General features: G+C 40.3%; 1 protein-coding gene across 1 annotated transcript in view; it reads left to right on the top strand.

Annotated features, from left to right (window-relative positions):
• LOC102201585 (inactive dipeptidyl peptidase 10-like) overlaps positions 1 to 22229 on the top strand; it is a 77634-nt gene that overhangs the window by 43481 nt on the left and 11924 nt on the right. The window contains exons 5-17 of the mRNA XM_005752815.1: positions 2054 to 2128; positions 6276 to 6328; positions 6420 to 6501; positions 7761 to 7881; positions 9660 to 9814; positions 10976 to 11073; positions 11160 to 11283; positions 13562 to 13600; positions 14395 to 14502; positions 17402 to 17493; positions 18015 to 18062; positions 18153 to 18271; positions 20526 to 20573. Coding sequence (XP_005752872.1) covers positions 2054 to 2128; positions 6276 to 6328; positions 6420 to 6501; positions 7761 to 7881; positions 9660 to 9814; positions 10976 to 11073; positions 11160 to 11283; positions 13562 to 13600; positions 14395 to 14502; positions 17402 to 17493; positions 18015 to 18062; positions 18153 to 18271; positions 20526 to 20573 — 1162 coding nt within the window. The remainder of the gene's footprint in view (positions 1 to 2053; positions 2129 to 6275; positions 6329 to 6419; positions 6502 to 7760; positions 7882 to 9659; positions 9815 to 10975; positions 11074 to 11159; positions 11284 to 13561; positions 13601 to 14394; positions 14503 to 17401; positions 17494 to 18014; positions 18063 to 18152; positions 18272 to 20525; positions 20574 to 22229) is intronic.

Genomic DNA, 22229 nt, shown 5'->3' with positions numbered 1-22229 from the left:
ACTGGCCTTGCGATCTTACTTCTGTCTAGTGCTCATCACAAAGCTTTCTCTTCTACTGTCTGGCTGCTGGATCCCCAGAGGCTGCAGGAAACAAGTCTTATCCCTGCTTTATCTGCACAATAAAAATACAGTAGCCTCCTGGTGAAGACGCTGGTTGCCCGGCTGTCTGCACTGCGGACAATCTCAAACCTCTCTTTAAGGTTGATCCTCACCTCAACTTACCTGGAAAAGAGGATTTGACGTGTGAATTATAATTTTAGATAATTCTCTAAAACCTGATGCGAGCACACAAATGAACATTCATCATGAGTTGTCACACATGTATTACTTCCAGGAATTTTAAATTATTCCAGTGCAGGGTTAAATTGGCTGCTTTCTAATTGCATCATTATAATCCTGTTGGTGTTCCATCATCACAATCATAAACCATTTATTCTCAGCCGCGCTGTCACCGGGAAGCATGTTTCTACATCAACATGCTTAAATGAGTAGCTTCATGATGAAATCAAAAGACAGAGGTGGCCTCGGTGATGAGAAGTCATAGTCTTGACCCATGCTCGATAGCTGCATAGACAAATGGCTTCAGCATCTAAACCGAGCACTGGCCTGTCTTGCTGCACAGCTTCCCTCGGTCAGCTGTGCACCTAATTTTTTGCAAATAATTGCAAAAGCGACACATAAGGCAAAAAGTGGCACTAGAAGTGATGCATGCTGTTTAATTTTTAAACCTGCCTAATTATTCAGACTCTGCAAAATTTTGAAATGCTGTCTATAAAATGTTGGTCTACCACTTCGTATACCAGAAATGTCACAACCTGCTGAGGTTCCCGTGTGGTTTTGTGACCTTTATCTGCCACATTAGCTTCTGCCTGCTGCATTAGTTTTCTTTTCTTTTTTTCATCATTGTCCTGGGGCAAAACCTGGAAAAAAGCTGGGGTGAAAATAGGACAGCAACCTCCAGATTTTACCTCAACTAGGAAAAATCAGAATCAGAATTTGATGCTTGACCATAAAACCCAACACCCTCCTGTTGGTGGCTCAGCTCTCAGCAACTTAATTCTTCCAGCCCTTCTCCCTTTGATACCAGCAAGAGGCTCTTTCTGCTGCTTCCCTAATCCTGCACACAGCTGTCTTCAATTCATTCCCTTTTTACCCCACTTCTACAGAAAACAGCTGTACTTGCCACCCTCTCTGTCTGCACTCTTTGATAATGTCTTGGTATTTATTTATTTTAGGGTTTTCCTTTCCTGAGCCTTATCACAGCCTTCTTCCAGTGGCACAGTAAAGTCCATAAAGATGACCTTCTTAACCTGGTCTGATTGTGCTGGCAGAGGTCTGAAAACAGCTGTGTGTTCGGCTGATAGAGTTTGGGAGGTTGAGCAAACAAGAATGGGAGAAACTTCCCAAAAATAGGTGTTCCAAGCTTGTAGCATCAAAAGTCTTGAATACCTATATACATATTTTGTTTTTTTTATATTTTGAATGGAGTTGCAAAATCTTTCAAGCTAACTTTTGTGACTTTGTCATCATGGGTTATTGTGATTGGAATTTTGAGGTACAAAATGAATTGAATCCATTTTGGAATACAGCTGTAACATGACAAAATGGGAAAGAGGTGAAGCGTTGTAGACTTCAGTGAAGCATCACAATAAGAGCAGAGTCCCAACATTGGTAGGAAGTAGGACAGCAGCCTGGCAGTTGTGGAGATGAAGCAAGTGGAGAGTTGGGTCAAATGGTGAAATATATATCTGCCCTATGTAACTTATGTTTAAGCTAAAAAACAAATACAGAACTTAATCGATTTAGGAGGAAGTTTATCTATTAACACTTGATAACTAACCTTATCAGGATGCAATATTGCCGCACAATACCAGTGCTCAATCAATTTTTGTCGCCCCACTCCTACCAGTTGTCCATTCCTGCCTCCTGAGTGCTTGAGCTCTCTGTTATCTTTTTTTTTGCTATTGTTTGCTTGCTTGATATAAATGTGGACTGAGCAAAAAAACATAAAAAAAATCTTCTCCTATTCTTCTATTTCTTTTTTTTCAATCAGGTTTCTTTCAAGGTGGCAAAGTACTCCCTGTCTGCAGATCTAAAGTATGCACTCTTTGCCTATGACGTCAAACGGGTGAGTTTTACATTAAAATGCATCCACAACCCACTATGATAAATCAAAATCCCCTGAACATCACATAAAAAAGAGCAAACAGAACAGATGGTGCATTTTTTATTTGCTTCCTCGTGAGCACACACCCTACGGCAGGAGTTCATCCTCACTGTCACAAACCTTTTGTTTCATTTCCAGCCAGGACGGTACTGACACTGCTGTGAAATACCGATTCTGCTTTCATTCACTTATATGCATGCAGCAACCTGATGTTTTTATTCCTAATCATGCTGTTTTGTTCTCAGACAAACTGTTTTTCAAACCCATCAAAAAATGGAAGCGACATAAATTAAAAGCATTCACTTTAGACTGAGCATACACCAGCTGATTGCAAAACACAATACTTACCGCGCTGCACGCGCCCACCGTTTCTCTGTGAGTATAAAGAGCTGCACCTGTGCTGAGCAGGTGTGTGTTTATTTGCGGTGAGGCTGTGTGCCTCTGCCCTTCCTGTGCATTTTCACTCTGTCTCTCAGTATTTTTGTGTTTTTCTGTTTGTTAGCGGTCAGTCATCCACCACGAAGCTCTCCTCCCCTCACAGGTTTTCCATTGATTTTTAGATTTGTTTGCAAACCGATGCATCCAGGCTTTAGAAAGTCTGCAGCAACTGAAAAACTCTGAGGTGGATGTTTGTACATCCTGCACTGGGGTCTGCAACACCAGTTTAAGGGCCTCTCAGCAGGATGGATCGGTGTTTGTTACCATAAAAAAAAAAACACACACCTTGGAACATCTTCTGTTTATATAGAAACATGTAAACAGCTTTATTTTCAATGAGCTTTACTTTTTTAATATACCCTCCACTTATCGCACCCCTGTTTACCATCTACTGCAACATGATATCCCCTTAAGTACAATTAAAGCCTCTTCCTGAGGTTTTTAGTTGCACTCAGTTGAATTTCTTCCAGTTCAAGTTTGTTTTATTCCTTAGTTAATATTCCAATATTTATATTAAGCTTGGATTACATAGTGAGGGCATACTTAATATATTCAGATACATGGTGCTGTAAGAGGAGTCTTCTGACTTTAAAGGCACTTTTGGGGGAAATTAAATCAGAAAACCTAAAGTGTGGTTTGTGGTTTCCAGTGAATTAAATCATTCATGCAACTTTAAAGGGCCAAAATTGCACAAACAACATGATTTAATCTCCTGTATTTTTCCAGTATTTGAGAATTTTAAATTCCTACCTCAAGAGCAAGCAGTTTTTAAGTGATACCATGGATTTGAGGGCCAAAAACACAAAAGATAAGTGTCAGGAGAGAGATCTGGACTAGGAGTCAAACTGCTGGTGTTACAGTTTAAAAGCAAATGTTTAACCACCCAAGCCTCCACTGCTTTACAGTCGGCGTTTATAAATGTGCCACATGATGTGAAGTGGTATCTAAAATGTTGTAACAAAGAGTGAAAAAACATTTAGTACTTTCCTTGTTCAAGTTGTCAAATTTGCATTTTTATGTGTTTTTGTGACAATTTCATGGCCCCAACTTTGTGGCAACAGTTTAGGGTTGGCCCCTTCTTTTTGCAGCATGCACACCAGTGCACAAATCAAGGTCCATAAAGACATGGACTGATGTCACAAATGTGCTTCTGGAAGAACCGGTCAAAAATTCCCAGAAGAGCTGAAGCTGTTATAGCTGCAAATGGTGGACTGACCTATCAAACCCTATGGATTAAGAATGGGGCGTCACTCATGTTCATACATGTTTGAAGACAAACAAACTAATACTTTTGGCTGTATAGTTTAAGTCCATTCTCACTGCTTCCGGTGTAATTAAGTGGGTAAATAGCACCCTGGTGCTGCCAATCAAATGGACTTGATTAGTTAATGATCAGCAAGTATGAGCACCTCTATAAAAGCAGAACTTTTGGCATTTTGCATACTCAGAAAAACTGCCAAAAACCCAAGAATTACACCTCAGTCTCTACAGGCCTTAATTAGCATGTTAAATGTTAAGTTTCACGAGAGTACAATTAAAAAAGACTGAACAAGTATGGCGTGTTTTGGAGGATTGCCTGAAAAAAAACTCCTCTCTTTAAAAAGAACATGGCAACACAGCTTAGGTCTGCAAAGCTACATCTGAACAAACCACAAGACTTCCATAACAATGTCCTTTGGACAGATGATATCAAAGTGGAGTTGTTTGATGATAATGCACAAAACTAGACCCAACATCAGCACAAATACCTCATACCATCTGTCAGCACGTGGTGGTGGGGTGTTGATTTGGGCTTGTTTTGCAGCCACAGGACCTGGACAGCTTGCAGTCATTGAGTCGACCCTGAACAACACGTAAAGTATGCTAGAGTCAGATGTGGGGCAAGTTGAACAGCTAAAGCTTGGACCAAACTGAGTCATGCAACAGGACAATGATCTCAAGCACAGCGACAAAAAGCAATGGGTGGAAAAAAAATTCAAGATGCTGTAGTAACCAGTCAAACTTCAGACTTCAACCTGATTGAAATCCTTTGATCTGATATCCTTAAGAGAGCTGTGCATAAATGAAACCTTGCAAACTTCATTGAACCGAAGCAACATTATAAAGATGAATGGACCAAAATTCCTCCACAACATTGTAGAGAATGATAAAGTTAGGCAGAAAACAATTACTTCAAATTTTTGCTGCTAAAGGTGGTTCTACACTTTTCACACTTGCCTAGTTTATTTCACCACATTCATTTGTTGGGTGGGTGGAATCAATGGATCCGGTAACATTATTCTTAACTTAAAATTGTTGAACAAAGCCTACAGTAAGAGCCAGTACCCCCAGTGCTTCTGATAAAATACAGTATACCCAAATTTGCATGATTCGTTTCCCATTGACTTGAAGTGAACCTGGGGGCCAGTCCACTGGCCAGTGCTAATTCATGAATATGCAGATGTTCTGTAAATAGCTTCTAAAAATCCTGCTCGCGGACAAGAGGGGAATCTGGGCTGTAAGGAGAGATTGATGAAGATAGATTGAGACAGCTTTTGCTTAGCAAAATGTCAGTATGATCAATATTTGTAAGAAAAAGCAAAACACAAGACAAATAGTGCAATAACACAAGATATTTAAGCCAGAATGGATGACGTGTCAGTTCATAGCATCATTGGGTCGATAAAGATGACTTTACTGAAGCATTTGTAAACATACATCATTTTAAGCATCATAGCGAAGGTCAGTCAGTCAGCGGCAATCTGTGAAAAGCAGATTAATCTGTAAAGCACAACTCGTCCAGTTTCCTTGGTATCGTTTGATAAAGATGTGTTACACCTATTCCACACGTGAACACATGTGTGTTAGTACGTAAAAAAGAGCCTGCTTTTATTTTGGCCGCTGTGTCCTGAAATCCTCCTACTTAATAGAAGTTAAGTACAAATCCTTGGAGTGTATTATAACCCTTAAGTTTTACACTTGCATATTTTGCCAGCAAGCTAGGTTTTGTTAAGTGTGTTATTAGAAAAAGAGCCAAGTGCAAAAAGAAGAATTTTAAGCTGCTTAATGAGAGAAAAATCAAAACAGCTAACACTGAAAAAGACTGTTATAACCTGTTTCTACCAGAAACACACAAAAAACATGATGTGCGTTACTCAAATTTTTGGGTTAGCAATTTAAAATTAGAATGAAACACAATGGGAATACAAAAGGAATAAACAAGTGCTTGGGTGTGGCTGTGGCTCAGGTGGTAGAGCAGTTCAGCTACTGGTTGGAAGGTTGGTGGTTCAATTCTTGGCTTCCCCAGTCTGCATGCCAAATATCCTTGGGCAAGATACTAACCCCAAGTTGCTCTCCAATGCGTTCATTGGAGTGTGAATGTAGTTTAGTTTGCACTTGTGTTTAGAAGTGCTTGTATGAATGGGTGAATGAGGCATGTTGTATACAGCTTTGAGTACTCTGGGAGAGTAGAAAAGCGCTTTATAAGAATCAGTCCATTTACCATTTACAAACCTATCAAGAAAAGCAAGTGGAGAACAAAAGCCAATATAGAAAACAGAACCAAACGACTGTGACTTCAGCACGTATATCAAAGTTTTCCCGCTGCAGTTGGTTTGTCTTTGCTCAGCAAGGCTGGTATCAGTGATGGATCAGTGTTTGCATTATGTGATGGCTTGCTCTCTCATTTCAGATGTACAGATATTCATACACCGCATCTTATATCTTGTACAACATCTACACGAGGTAAGCCGGTTTAGACTTTTCATCATCACCTGCTCTCTGCACGTGACGGCATTCAGGTTGTTTTATTTCTGTGTGTGTGTGTGTTCAACAGGGAGGTAAGGGAGCTGAATCCTCCCGAGGTCCACAATGCTGTGCTCCAGCACGCAGCCTGGGGACGACAAGGACAGCAGCTGGTAAGGCTGAGCGTGTCTGTTTTTAAAGCGTGATGCTTTCTCTCATTTCCTTTCTTCTGTCCTCAGCGGCTTTTTATAAATTCACGCTGCCCAGCCGCTCCAGGGGGATCTGCTCCACAGGATAGGTTGTGTTTACACGTTCTCTGTTTTCGTCTGTAGTTAATTTCACATTTTTACATTATGTTACACTCGGGGTGCTTCTTCAGACTTATTAGTAGAGTGAGGAAGTCTCTGAGCCACCTGTTTTCATTTTAGCGCTGTGCTGTAGAAATAAATTCAGCACTGTAAAGCAAGCAGCAGCTTTCAGCACAACCTTGAATGTCTGCTGATGTAGTGCAGTGCCTTTTATCAGTAGTTGGAAAGCAATATAAAAGAATAACATATATGTTTTTTATAAATATCTTTTATAAAAACTTTGAGGGGTTTTTTTTTTTAGTCTTCAAACTTGGAGCACAAGTCCAGAGCTCATTCTCACTTCTGAAGGTTAACACAGCCAGATTATTTCATCGTTCTTAGCTAGAGACCAGATTAATTCTCTTTTACTTAAGGTTTTGCATTTTTGCTTGACGAGACATGTAAGAATCTGTGCTTTTGTGTCATTTTTAAGCACCATGAGTTGAGGGCAACTTTAATCATTTCTTTGCAAGTTCTTTTAGATGTTTCTATGGTGGCTCTAAAAGGTCAAATGCACTGCAACTTACAAAAAACAGGAAATATAAAAATGCACATAAGAAATCGACAGAACAACAGAAGTCGAATAAAACACAATGAAATGGAAAAATGTTTCACAAAAAAGATCTCATGACACTGATGAACCCTCCACCTCTTGGTCCATTTTTCCTAAGTTGGTGTCAGTGTTGTAACATTTGTACAGCTATTAAAACAACAGCTGCATTAGGTGTATGTAAGCCAGAGGAGCAGCCATGGAGCTAATGACATTTGACAAGAGAGCAGTGGAAATGAAGCAAATGCAGCGGGAAATGACTTCAGGAAGATTCAGGATATTGGTGAAGATGCAGGATCCTGTTTGTACCTTCAAATGCAAATATTAAAACACTGATGAAATATGGTGAACAAACAGTGCACACTGGGTTTTAATATATATAAAAAAGAGATGTCATCAGAGAGGAAATCAAAAAGAAAAACAAATCAAGTGGACGAGCAAAAAGCAGCTTCACACCAGGGTGAGAAACGGCAGAGAGGAAAAACAAACTAAATTTGCGTGTTTGTGTCTGCTGTCGCTTCGTCTTCCTCTCCAGATCTACATCTTTGAGAATAACATCTACTACCAGTCAGACGTGAGGAGCAACTCTCTGAGAATCACCTCCTCTGGGATGGAGGGAGTCATTTTCAACGGGCTCACTGACTGGCTATACGAAGGTGTGTACCGCAGAGTGTATCGACTCTGAACGTTGAGTCCTTTGCATCTTTTATGAGCCCTTTAATCACTACAAGTGCAACTTTTATGTATAAACTGCACTTTGGGCTGATGCACCATAAATGCCAGCTCTGACTTAATGTGAATAACTGTGAAATTAAATCTTGCACAGACACTGAATGTAAATGAGTTATAAACACGTGTGAACTTTACTTATGACTAAATTCCTCATGACATCAGCCTCAGTTGTGGTTTCACATATAGATACACACATTAGCCAACATGAGCTCCTCTGTATGCCAAAGTTTTCTAGAGTTCAATGTGAGGACATCTGTCTGACAGATAAAGCATGCAACAGGACAATGAACACAAGCATACAAACAGAAAGCAAATCTCCAACACAGTGCCTGAAAAAGAAAAGAATCAAGGTGGTGCAATGATCCGGTCAAAGTCCAGACTTCAACCTGACTGTTGTGGGCTGCTGTAAGTTGTTCTACAAGTCACTGAATCGCAGGATGGACGTTGTTTTACAGGACTGGTAATGTTAGCATGCAAACCTCTCCGCTGGTAAATATGACAACAAATAACTTTTTTATACAGTCTATGATTATAACAACTAACTAACGAGCAATGCAATAAAAATGTAAAACATTTACTAAAATTCACACACATTGCAATGGGCCAGATATCATTATCTTACAGTGTTAAATGTTTGTATGTTATTCATAAACAATGAGCCATTCTAGTGTCTTACCTTTAGGATATTACACTTATACTGGAGGCTGGAGTATGGCTACAGCGGCTGTGGTTTTACTAGATTTGTAACGTGCACTACAATTTTTCAGCATGAGATCTTTTCCTTTTACTCATTTTGACATATTCCACTAATAAAGAGAGAAAAAGCACATCTATGGACACAGAAACAGCCATTTATGAAAGGTGGCATTGCTCCCATTAGCAGTGCGCTTGTAAATTGCATTTGGCTCACTGCTCTTTTTGTTACTCTCTGAATTTCTTTTAGTAAAATGCTCATTTAAGACCTTCAGAAAGTCAGTTATAAAAACTTTGTGACATTAATAATTGCTAAGTTTAAATCGAGGTGGTTTGAATTTTTGCCATTCTCTCTTTAAATGCCAGAAGGCGAAACAGGAGAGTCGCTGTGAGCTCGTTGGTGGAGGAAACAGTTTCACGGTGCACTGTGGATTGTCGGTTTTTCAAAGATTTGTCTTTGGCATTAAAAATGCAGCAGAGCAGACTAGACAAACTCAGCAGAGTGGCAATGAAAAATCAACAACAAGCCTCTACGATCCATTAAGTCTCTGTGTAAACAAATTCAGTAATGTGGTGATAGTGTGTGCAGTGTGCGCAGTTTGCACAGAGAGCAGCACAAACGCTGTCTGAGAGAGATGGGGAACATTACAGAATAATTTTTGTTTGATTTACTGAAAGCTGTTCATTTTCACTGTTTCATTTGCTTTTACTTCAGATTGCAGCCATTTGGCTGATATGTTCTGACAGCAGAGGAGCACAACTCCATCAAATAGTGTGCTTTTGACCAGTTTTTGGATTACATTTTAAATAACGTAAAGTGACCTAGAAAAGGCAAAAATGAAAGAATAAAAGAATAGGAGTGCAGGTGGGGAAAACCAGCAGGTTCATAAGATCTATCTGTCTTAATGTATGTAAGTAGATCCTCGGGTTGCTTTAAATATAGAATGAGAGGAAAAAATCTAAATAAAGCTGTTTTACAGATGGTTTTGTGTGTTTTATTCCTGATCAGAGGAGATTCTACATTCATATTTGGCTCACTGGTGGTCTCCTGATGGAGAACGACTGGCCTACCTCACCATCAACGACACACTGGTACCCAACATGGTTCTTCCCCAGTTCACCGGCAGCACGTACCCCCGAGGCCTACAGTACCCATATCCAATGGTGAGGCTGGGCTCTGAGGAATAGACAGTCGCTTTCTTTAAGGCTCTTTGCAGTATTTTCATCCTTCAACTAATACACAGCTAAATCTAAATATACCAGAGGGAAAAGGCAATGCCACATCAATAACCTTAGATTAGCAGAGTAGCAGTAAGTCACTGCTCTGCACATCTGGCTCAGGTGGAATCATTTTAAATTATTTTACTGTAAGTAATTACCTTAAAGTGCAGTTTTTCGATGACAGAATCATGCCTGTTGTTAACGCAGTGCTGCCCGAGGGCCCGAAGACCACAGGCATCCGTGTTGATTTTGGGCTTTGTCCTTGCACACAGAGATTTCTCCAGATTTTCTGAATTTTTCAATGATATTATGCACCATAGATGATGAGATATTCAAAGTCACATTTATGTAGAGGAACATTATTCTGAAATCTGTCCACAGGTTGAAGATGCAGGGTTTTTTCAGATTTGTTAAACTCTACCTCTTAAAGATGCTCTTTTTATACACAATCATGTCACTGACGTGATGCCAATGAACCTAATGAGCTGGCAAAAGTTACTATTTTAGAGTTGCAATCAGTGTGTTCTGTTTTTGTTCACATTTGACACAGCATCCAAACTTTTTTGAAATTGGTGTTGTCATTCCCATCGTGATATCTTGAATTTATACTGAACGCATCAATACTTATGGACACGTTTGCACTCAACCCACAAGCGCTAAACTCGGAAGTTGGCTGAACATTCATACAAACAAATTATCTCCCTGTTTTTTAGATGATTTGTTGATTGTTGTTTTGTCTCAGAGTTTTGGGAATTAATTTCTCACTGTACACGTGATACCAGCAATTCCCCAACCAATGATATGTCTGACCGTTTAAATGATCCTATGACCTGAAGACCACAGCTGTAGTTATTGTACAACTGAGGATGCACAAATCTGCTATGTGGAAGAGTAGAATTTGTGGAAATAAGTCATGAACAGTTATTTATTTGGTGTTAGCTTGCATATTCTCTCTGTGATCTATAGCATTGTCTTTTCATTTTAAATGAATTATTCAGACTTTTTCTCTGCTTTTATGTATAGATGTCAACACCACAGTCTCGTCTTATGTACATTAAATTAAAAAGCTGATTTTAGGGGATGTTTCTGTGTCCGTCCCATCAGGCCGGTCACGTCAATCCTACAGTCAAGCTGTCGGTGGTCAGCCTGGTTGGTGCGACGCACACTCAGGAGATGCAGCCTCCCGATCAGCTCGCGCTCAGGTGACGACACACAAACATAAGCTCGGGCTGGCACAGAAAGGTGTAAAATCCACAATTCGAGTCTCCTCTCTGTGTCTTCTCTGCAGGGATTTCTATATCACCATGGTGAAGTGGATCAGTAATACTCACCTCGTCGTGCAGTGGCTCAATCGGCCCCAGAACGCTTCTCTGCTTACTGTGTGTGACGCAACAATAGGAGTCTGTCTTCAGGTTAGTGCTTTTGATTTAAACCTCAGGAAGGAAACTTAGTTCAGAGTTTCATTGTCCGCATACAGAGCAGATTACTTAAGTGTACCCCAAAGCACTGCTGTGAGTTGAGAAGAATCAGACTCATTAAAGTTGTACTGTTATTTTACTCTCTTAGGGCCAGCTGTTCTGCTTTTCTTTATTTACAGTCAGATATATACAGTCAGCGAGTCCCAGTCTTTTGTGACACTGAGGCATGTAGGCCACTCTGATACAGAGTAAATTGTAAAGTGGCAGAAGCTCTTTGCTGCAGTCTTGACTATAAGAAGATCAAAGCTGCCACTTTACAAGCCTGTGACCCTTTGCCAGGACTTATAGGCAGATGGTGCTGTGCTTGTAATGGTGCACACTTCAATCAGTGCAAGTCAGTGTGAGCTGCTGCTAGGTGAGGACTATGTGCCAGAAAGCACTGGAACTTCTCTAAGTGTCGACTTTGCATCAGGCCGCCACGTGGCCGATGAGTCCACCGATACACCAAAGTAGCTTTAAGCATGCCTGCTCCCACTTGCGCTCTCTGTGAATAAAGAACACTGGCATTCATTTGTCAAGACCCAAGATGGAGAAACTGTCATAAATGTGGTCATTTGGTTCTAAAACTGAAATCATAGGTATCTGACGTTCACCTCCACACATCCAAAACTGGATGGACTGATAAAAATGGAGTTGTTGTCAGACGGGTTTAAAGATGGTGAAAAGCGGTTATGCTCTGTGGATTTTGGTTTGGCAGCTTGGCAGATGGTTTGGAAGAATGACCAATCTCTGTGACATAAAGTCCAGTTTATCAGACACGGAGAAGTCCAGTTTGGCATAGAAACAGTCTTTGGTCTTCCCTGCCTTCTAAGGCTGATGGCAGTGGTGGACTGCACTGATGGGCATAGCCTAAAACTCTTTTCAGACCTACTGGTAAGTTCCTTTAGCTTCTCAAAACCGTTGTTACAGTCTTTGGTAGGGGTGGGAAAAATCTATCAATCAAAACACTTGATTGATTGACTGCAAGCTAATAGCTTAGTCGCACAAGTAAAAATAGGACAGCAACCTCCTCACATCTCCAAGAAGACGATTGTATTGAATTGGTGATTGAACTGTTGGTAACATCATTGGTGGCTGCCAGCAGTTTGCATTCTGGTAATGTTCCTACAGAACAGGAAGGCTGCTGAGCACAAATGTGATAGTTAGATATTCATTTCTTTCCATGTAGACAGCAACAGATATGTGATGTGCAATGATTTATCAGAGTTAATTGCTGATAATTATGCTGTTAATTATGCTGTTATTATCATAAACAGATTGCATATAACTGCCAACTTGACCCCATTTAATACCACAGTGATTGTAGACTGACTCTCTCATGGCAACATTTATGGCTGGTTTCAGTTACCACGTTGGTGTGCTTCACAGTCTCAGTACCTGAAGTGAGATAACTTTATCTTACAGAATAAAACAGATACTGACTAAATCTAATTTGCAGTTTAATAAAAGGTGATAAATCGCTGTACGTGTTATTACTATACTCACAATAATAGTTAATGAGTGAAGTACTGTAATAATATAATATTATTAATAATATAATAATATGATCATGTTATTTCTACCTGAAGTATATTAAGTGATTTTGATGCCTAGTGGGGGGAGGGGGGGCTATGAAACGTGGCTTATTTAACATAACTTGAGAGTAAATGTAGTACTTATAAGAGTATGACCCACTTTTACTAACTTGTGTTTGTACTTATGTGTTTTAGTTTGGCGTCCTTTGTTTTGATAAAAAACGCTCCCCTCATCTACTAGCCCCTTTTTGCAGCCATAACAGTGTGTAGCTGTGACAGGTACATGACATGCTAATGCTAGCTTTACCAGATGACATTTTAAAAACTTCATTTTTATTTTTCAGTTGTTTCACACTTTTTGACCGTTGTCGTCACCTTTAACTTTCCGTGTTTCTGCTTTCTGTATAGTAGCATCCAGTGTGGCCCGCACTGGTGCTTCGCGTGTTCTTCTTCTTTTATTATTATTAAGTGACATTGAAGCACATTACTCCCACCCTCTGGTGAGATTGGTGCATTACATCCTAACAAGTGTTAATAAAAAAACAAGTGAAGAAATAGTTGCATAAATTATTATACTTTTAAGTAATTATAGGAATATTCAGAAATCATAACCATACCTAACCTTACAGAGACGTTTAATGGACACATGATTCAAGCTGTGTCAAACCTTGGATTTTATTTCCTGCTCTTTCATGCAGAGACATGAGGAGTCTTCAGAGACGTGGCTTTCCAGACAGGTAAGTCTGAATGCACACATTTATCACAGTGTCCCATATGTGGAATCAAACCGTGAATACCACACAAGTGATAAGTCTTAGCTTTAACTTGCAAACATTCATGGCAGCATTAGAAAGGACCAGATTTCAAGGTTACAAAACTAACCGGACAGGCTTCTGCACTCAGACCTTGTCCAGAGCTGTCTTTATTACACAATTAGACATGTTTGTAGGACTGGAAATGATCAGTGTGGTTCAGGGGAGGGGGCATCTCTGGACAAGAGGCAGGTCACGTGACGCCCATTCACACCTGACAATCACAAGGACATTGTAGCAGAGACATCGGAGGTTAAAGACCATTTAAAGTATGAGCTGACCGTGTTTGACATCTGTGTTCTCACATGCTCCTCATTTATATGATGTCTAGAAAAGTCCAGGGTTCCTGTGGATGTGTGAAAATGGCGTAATGTTTTTTTTGTTGTGTTACTGGCATTCTTTTTAATGCTTGAATAAGTGCATTATAGCGTAAAAGCCTGCAAGAATAATGAATAAAGATAGATTTTCAAGGTTTGTGCATACAGGAGCATCCCCTGTGCTTGGATAAGGGGTTTAACTCATGGGGCGGGTTAGTTTTCACAGTAGGCGAGACGTGAAGGTTAAATCTCCTGCACAGCCGCCTCCTTTAATGTCGTATCCATCGATAAAAATATGCGTAGCTTATTTTTGGACTGTGTTGTATTGCTGAGTCAGCATGCAGCAGGATGCGTCCATGCGTGAAGAATGTGACCTCTGAAGTCTTGAGTTTCTCTCTGCAGGGACAGGATCCACTGTTCTCCAAGGACAGGAGCCGGTTTTTCCTCACGCTGCCTGTGAAGCAGGGAGGTCACGGAGACTTCCACCACATCACGATGTTCACCAAGAAGGTGATTTACAGACGACACTCTGCTCTTTTCTCCACGTCCTCGCCACAAGTGGTGTCGCCAGGACCGGATAAGAGTAGGACGACTGTTTCATCCGTTACTTGGCTTTGATTTTAATCCCAACCACAGTTTTTATTTAATCAGAATACTTTATTAATCCCTAAGGAAATTATGTAATTAATCACAAGTAATTTAAATTTAATCCCGTCTGGAACCCTTTAAACCTTTTATGTTGCAGAGGTTTTCTGAACTATATTTAATTAAATATTTTATTGAAATGTTATATTTAAGATTAAACGGTTTTGGTTATCCTGAGAGGAAACTATTTTTTCATGATGAAATAAAATGTTCAAAAGAGCTTTAAAAATATATTCCCTTTCATGTACACATTAAGCTGGAATTTACTAGTAATTAAAGTGGACCATTTATGCCTTCTCCTTATTTTCTGGATATATACTCACTGGCCACTTCATTAGGTAGACCTTGCAGCTGTCAGGTTGTATGCTCTTCTTGCCTTCAGAGTTGCTTTAATTCTTCAAGTCACAGATTCAACAAGGTGCTTGGTGCATGTTGACAGCATCAGACGGTTGTTGCAGATTTGTCAGCTGCACACCCGAAAGGTGCTCTGCTGGATTGAAATCTTGTAAATATGGAGGCCCTTTGAGTACAGCCACACACCATTACACTACCTGAAGCCAGAATCACTGATATAGGGCAGGATGGCTCCATGCTTTCATGTAGTTTAGATCAAATTCTGACCCTACCATCTGAATGTTACAGCAGAAATACAGACTCATCAGACCAGGCAATGTTTTTTGAATATTTTGTTGTCTAATTTTAATGAGCCTGTGTGAATTGTAGTCTCAGTTTCCTGGTCTTAGCTGACAGGAGTGGTCTTCTGCTGCTGTAGAGATACTCTTCTGCATACCTTGGTGGTAATGAGTGGTTATTTGAGTTACCGTTGCCTTTCTATTAGCTGAAAGCAGTCTGGCCCTTCTCATCTGACCTCTGACATCAACAAAGCATTTTAACTCAGCGAACTGAACATTTTCTCTTTTTTTCTGTTCTTTTTGAAATACTTAGATCAACAACTGTGTCATGCTCAAAGTCACCGTTCTTCCATTCTGATGTTCAGGTTGAACCTCATTAAGTCGTCTTGATCATGTCTGCATGTCTAAATGCACTGGGTTCTTGCAGTGTGATTAGATTAGTCTATGTTAATAATGTCATCCTCTAATCGCTCAGTTTAAGACCATCTTTTCAACCCAGCTGCTGTTTAGACACTTTATTTATTTATTAATGGCTACAAATCAGAAGAAAGCTGGGTTTAAAGTGAGGTCATCACCAAGGTCCACAGAATGATTATGTAGATCTTTGAATGATGTAAAAAATACGCTGCTAGAGTCACACAATATAAACCTGGAAATGAGCATAGTAGGGCCACTTTAAAATAAAAATACAATCTGGATTTTTATGAATTAATGTTAAGAACAGAAGCTCTTATAACTGTGTAATTTCACATGATGTGTAAGATGCAATGAAACAAACTGCATTCGCAGGTCACTGAACTTCAATTATCAGCTCAGTTTTATATGAAACTTTAGGACATTTTAAAAAATGGTCATTTAATACACAGAAGCTTAAAAATTGATCTAATTTACTTTAGGTTCTTCAATTGTTTTGAGTTCTTTTTCCTTGTTGGCATCGCTGAAGGTTGTAGTATACAGACAGCTGTCACTGTGCTGCTTTGCTAATAAAGAAAAAATCAGGGATACAGATGGGTTGGATCTAAAAAGGAAACAATTCTCACAATAAAACGCATATTTGCATATTTGCAACTGTCAAGAAAGAGGAGGTACAGAATCGGGGCTGGCACCAAATGTTTAATTGGAGAGAGACAGAATATCGACCAAAAATCCAGAAACACCATTATATAAACGTTATAAATTGATCTGTATGTTATTGATTTAAATAATTATTTGAAGTCAGTTGGTAATGCCGTTGGTGACACACTACGCTGTAACTGACTGAAATCTGAAGACTCAAAGAACACCATCCCCCACGTGGAAACATGGTAACTGTACAATACGACTTCATGAGATCCTGCTTCCCTCAGCCAGGATGCTGAAAATGAGTCATGGATGGCTCTTCAAGCAAGACATTGACCCAAAACATATCACCAAAGCACCAAAGGACGGCCTAAAGAAGAAGCACACTGTGATAAAAGAGTAGTCTAACCAGACTTCAGACTATATAGAGCTGAAGCTGCTGAGCTTTAGCCAAAAAACGTAAAGGGTTTAGAGAGTTTCTGTAATGTGGAGTGGACCAAAACACTTCCTGGGATGTGTGCAAACCTGGTGACCAACAGGAAACAGCTTACCACATGACTCTTGTTTTGATTGGGGATCAAATACTTATTTATTCAGTGACATGCAAATCAGTTTTTAACTTTTATGTAATGTGGAGCCTGAATACACAACCCCCAGACTTAATTTTTTTATTTAACCTTCTTTTCACAAGGAAAAAATAATCTTGAGATTAAAAGTTTCTTTTGTCATGAGTGTCCTTGCAAACAAGGACAGCAGTACAATCATAGGCTGCACAAAACAATATGAAGCACACACATCCAAATCCATACACCAGTTAAATATGGGCAAAGGATGAACATTAACAAAGAAATTTCTAAACTTCACTGTCAATAAAAATGATTATCTTTGTCAAAATAGTAGTCGAATGCCAGAAACAAAGATAATAATATTCAGACAGCATGAAGTAACTTCATCAAAGTCGTTTAAAAGTGCATTTCCTAACTAACCAGTCTGGGATGAGAGACTCCAAGTCTTATCAGTTCTTCACTTTGTTTTCACTTCAGCATGTTTCCATCAAACTGTTTGTCTTTCAGCTGCGAAGCGACCAGGACGAAGTACGCAACTTGACGTCGGGAAACTGGGAGGTGACAAAAATTGTGGCGTACGACGAAAACAACCAGACTGTGTAAGACTCAAACAAAATCATAACCCGTGTTGTCTCAGCAAACACTGATTGATATTTGAGAGGAAGATGTTAAGACGCTTCTCATACAGCCACAAAAATGAATGTTTTAACACAGACTGTGTGGCCTTTCGTTGCCAGGCTGTAATTATAACGCTGGACTCAGAAAGCAGTGGCTCAGATGTAAAGTAGACGATGAGAGAAAGGAAAAACACTCCTGCTAAAAGCCTAATTTTTCTCTAGATGAAAAGCCTTTTTTTCATTTTCCAACCAAGAAACAGAATAAAAACTCTTCTTTCTGTCTTATTTATTTTTTCCCATTATCACTGTTAATAATAATAATTCAGCTTCATTGAGGAGGAGGAGATAAACGTGAGAAAACAACAAGTGCTTTGTGAGCTGCCAGTTTCATGACAGCACAGATCTTTACTTACGGTTGGGCGGACACAGAGACGAGTGCAGGCGGATGGATAATGGATGTGTGACCTTGTCCTACTTTAGCTGCTCTGCTTTCCTTCACACAGATACTTCCTGAGCACAAAGGACGCTGCAGAACACAGACACCTATACAGGTGAAACACACACTTAAAGCCTTATTCCCCCAGCCTTTGTGTGTGTGCGTGTGAGGCTCGGTAAACATTTTGTCCCCTTTCCTCTGACAGTGTGTCGACTCTCAGCTCGTTTCCACGGCGATGCCTCACCTGTGGACTGCGAGAGGGATGCACCTTCTTCGATGCCAACGTCAGCCCAGACGCACAGCACGCCATCGTGCACTGTCAAGGTCAGAGAGGGTCGATGCACATCCCGCTTGGGGAAGCATCACACACACAAATTATGAGGTCTCGTGTGAGCAAGATTTGGCATTTTAATGACAGAGTGTTAATGAGCACTCTTTCTGAGCTTATGAGTTCTGACCGGCAGAGGCTGTAACACACGGTGAGACTTTACGCCATGAAAGACAACGTTTGAATAGAGAAATATTAAGAGTTATGTGTGAAGAGGGAAGTCCTCTTTCAGTTTTAAAACTCTATATATGGGGGCTTAATGAGAAACCATCTGGTCCTCAGATGAGAAACAACATGATTTATTGCACAGTGTAATTATTTATTTAACAGAAACTGAGCCAAAATGCAGAAACAGTGTGTAAAACAAGCATGGATCACCTCACTGCTTTCACAGGAATGAAAGTGTTTCTGCTTTCTATCAGGCCTCAGTTAGCATGTTAAATGTTAAAATTCATGACAGTCAAAGTAGAAAAGGATGGGACAGGTATGGCTTCTTTGGAAGGTTTAGCAGGAGAAAGCCTCCTCTCTCTAAAAACAGCAGGTTTGTAAAACTGCATCTGAGCAAACCACAAGACTTCGGCAACAATGTGTTTTTGAGAGACGAGACCAAAGTAGAAATGTTTGGTCAGGATGCACAAAACCAAAGACCTCATACCAGCTGTCAGCACGGTGGTGGAGGGCTCATGATCTGGGTACCTTGCGTTCATTGAGTCGACCGTGGACTCAGGACAATGATCCCAACCATAGCAGCAGATCTACAGCTGCTGCAATGATTCAGTCAAACGTCTCACCTCAGCCTGACTGTAATGCTCTGGTGGGATCTTAAGAGAGCTGTCCATGAACCTCAATGAACTGGGATAATTGGAGATAAATTATCTGAATTTAAGGAGCGAGACCACGCTCCTTCTGGGCATTATCTATTTATGGACCCCATCCCCATTAGTTTTTTTTGTTTCCTGTTCTCATGCTGTCCTCCCAGGAGCCCAGCATGAGTAGAGGATATCTTTTTTTCCTCTTGTACTTTCCCATTGTAGTGTATATTTCAGTGTTTTTTTCTGTAACGCTACCGATCTCCGACCTGTATCCCCATGTGATGTCTGTGTTGTGTGTGTAAAGTCGGGGGAGTCCTATTTCACTGCAGGGCAACCTGCACGTGGCGAATAAAGCCTTGATTGATTGATTGATTGATTGATTGATTGATTGGACCAAGTGTCCTTCACAGTGATGCTGCTTAGGTTCAGCATTTTGGTTCTTGTTAAATAATGACACAGTGTAAGATGTCGTGCTGTTGTTCATCTGAGGTTTTATTTAAGTAACTTTAGAACCTGGCGAGGAACACATGACTGTATTATGTCCCCATATGTAAAATCTTATAATTGAATTAGATTTTCCAGTGTAAATCAAAAACACTTGTTTTTATTTTACATTTTTAACAGACGTCATACACTAGAACTAATCTGGGTACCTGGAGCAGAGGTTGTTTGGCTCACTGTGTTGTTTATAAAACTATAAAGCCCTGTTTGCATTTTTAAATCAGTGATCCAGACGTCTGTTAAACCTCCAGTGGTTTCCAAATTTTCTGCACCCAAAGCTGTCCACGATACACTGCATGCTTGCTTTTATAGCAACAGGAAGCAGCCTTATTCTGGTTCTTCTTTTTGATCGTGTTGTGAAATGATGCCACTTTCACTTATGATGCCTACAGTTTTCTTTGGTTCAGGAGCAACATGTGATGCTGCAGCCTATCACAACAGTCAATCACATGCCAACAAGCTTCATTAGCTCATAAAATGTGCTCATTCTTGCTGCCTCTGTTTCCCTCTGAAGGCATGTTTGGTTTCCGGTTGGCTTTTTGGCTTCTTTGGCTCCATGCTAGCCATGCTAGTTTATTTCTCCAGACAAATAACGCACTCAATCTAAAGCCAGACAACACCATCTATCGACAACATTGTTCACTTTTACTTTCTAATATGGCAAATGCAAAGGAAAGCTGCATTTAGAGCTTGGCTGAGAGAATTAAACCTGATTGAAATCTCCAGTTTCACTCTTTTTGCTTTAATCGCATAACAACTGCAGAAATAAAAATAAAAATACTCCTGATGTTCAGAATAAGTTGTTCTTTTTTGCTTTTGCATGACTGATAATTGGTCAAAACACAACCTAAAGCAGGCTGCATCAGCATGGAGCTTTTTATTCACAAGCACACAGTCATCTCTCTCCCTCTCTCTCTCTCTCTGTCTCCCATCGCAGGTCCCGGAGTTCCAGCTGTGCTGCTCGTCAGTCTCGCCGACGTGGACTGTGAGTGGAGTCTTTACTCCGCCTGATGGTGTTTGTGCGATGTTTGTGTGGGCGGGCAGATGTGCTTTTTTCTCACTTCTGCTCTGAAATGGAAAATAGTTTTCTGCAATTAGGCGACATCATCTCATTTGTGTGGAAACATGAGCAGCTGCTGGATTTGGTGCCAGACTGCGCTGATAATTTCTGCATTTTGGAGGCGTTTAACGTCTTTGTATCACAGTTTATACGGGCGGGTGTCATCGCTTAGTGTTTTAGAAGAGCTAATCATCAGCGGGGCTGCAAGGGGAATTCATTAAAAGATTGTGAAAGAGTGGATTTGGATACCATCTGTGTAAGTTAGTGGTGCACTGATAGAATGCCAGAGAGAGGACACCTACACTACATTTCCAAAAGTATTCACTCAGCCATGGTGTTCCAGTCACCTTCATGGCCACAGGTGGATGAAATCAAGCAGCTAGCTGTGCAGACTGCTTCTACAAACATAGTGAAAGGAGAGGTCACCAACTTCATGCACAGTCGCGGCAGTGACACCTTTGCTTGGCCGTGTGCTTGTGCTTCTTCAAATGCACATGAGCTGCAGAATTTTCCGTTACACAAAAGCAGGAATTAAAAGCTGAATTAAAGTATAGTAACAGTTTCCATGTGTCTGTTTTTAGGAGAAATCACCTCAAAATGCTACAGGGCAGCCTCGTCGTGTCGAGCCACATTGTGTTGTGTTAAAGTCAGGCTGAAGTAACAAACGTAGTTATGTTTTCTGGGGTTCCTTTTGTGAGAAATTCTTCCAAATGCTGAAGTTTTCAGGGATAACAAACCAGATGCTTGTCGTGAGAGGATCAACTTTCTCCAAAAAAAACATGCATGTTTAAAAAACATCACCAAGCTCACTGTTGCTTCTCAGTGAGTGTATTACTGCCACTTGCCGTGGCACTTGGAGACTATGGGGGCAGACAAGAACCCACTGAAGGTCCAGGGCTGAAAAATAAATCCACAGCTGAAGTACCAAAAACTGTAGTTCTTCTAATGCCTGTTTGAGGTGGACTCTGTCAGAGGGCTCGAGGATGGAGAAGAAAGGAGCAAATTCACCTTTGATATACAATCAACCAAGTTTCCTTATGCAAGTTTTCCTTAGAAATAAGATTGGGGGGGAGGCGGTATGAGAAATCAGGTATAGTTTATCAGAGAACACCACCATGACTGGTCTGCAATATGGATTATTTATGTTGCTTATCAGCAAATGCTTTCAGCCTGTTCATACAGTGGATTTATAGCCAGTTTACCCAGCAGCCTTTGCTGAAGCCTGGTGCGTTTTGCAGCCACATAGAAAATAGATGAATTACGACTGAAGGTCTCCCAGTGCGTTTGCTGCATAAATGAAGCAGAGAGAAATTAAACAGCCAAGAGTGACAGCTGTCAAGTTAAGTCTGTGATTTTTATAGTCCAGTATTACAAACGGCAAATCTTTCTCGCGGGGGTTTCACAATCTGCACCAGCTGCACTCAGACTGATTTGAAAAAGGTGAAAACACGCTCAAAAAACATTTTGTATTAGGTAATTTGGGAAGAGTGACTAATGAAGCATCCCTCTGATAAGACCCTGCTTTGCAGTAATAGCATCTTGGGAATCCTCCTCAAATAATGAGTGTAAAGGGTTTCCTGT

The sequence above is a fragment of the Pundamilia nyererei genome, unplaced genomic scaffold, assembly GCF_000239375.1.
Source record: "Pundamilia nyererei isolate P.nyererei 1_Seehausen unplaced genomic scaffold, PunNye1.0 scaffold00383, whole genome shotgun sequence".
Classification (NCBI taxonomy): Eukaryota; Metazoa; Chordata; class Actinopteri; order Cichliformes; family Cichlidae; genus Pundamilia; species Pundamilia nyererei.
This window is presented reverse-complemented; position numbering and strand designations above follow the sequence as displayed.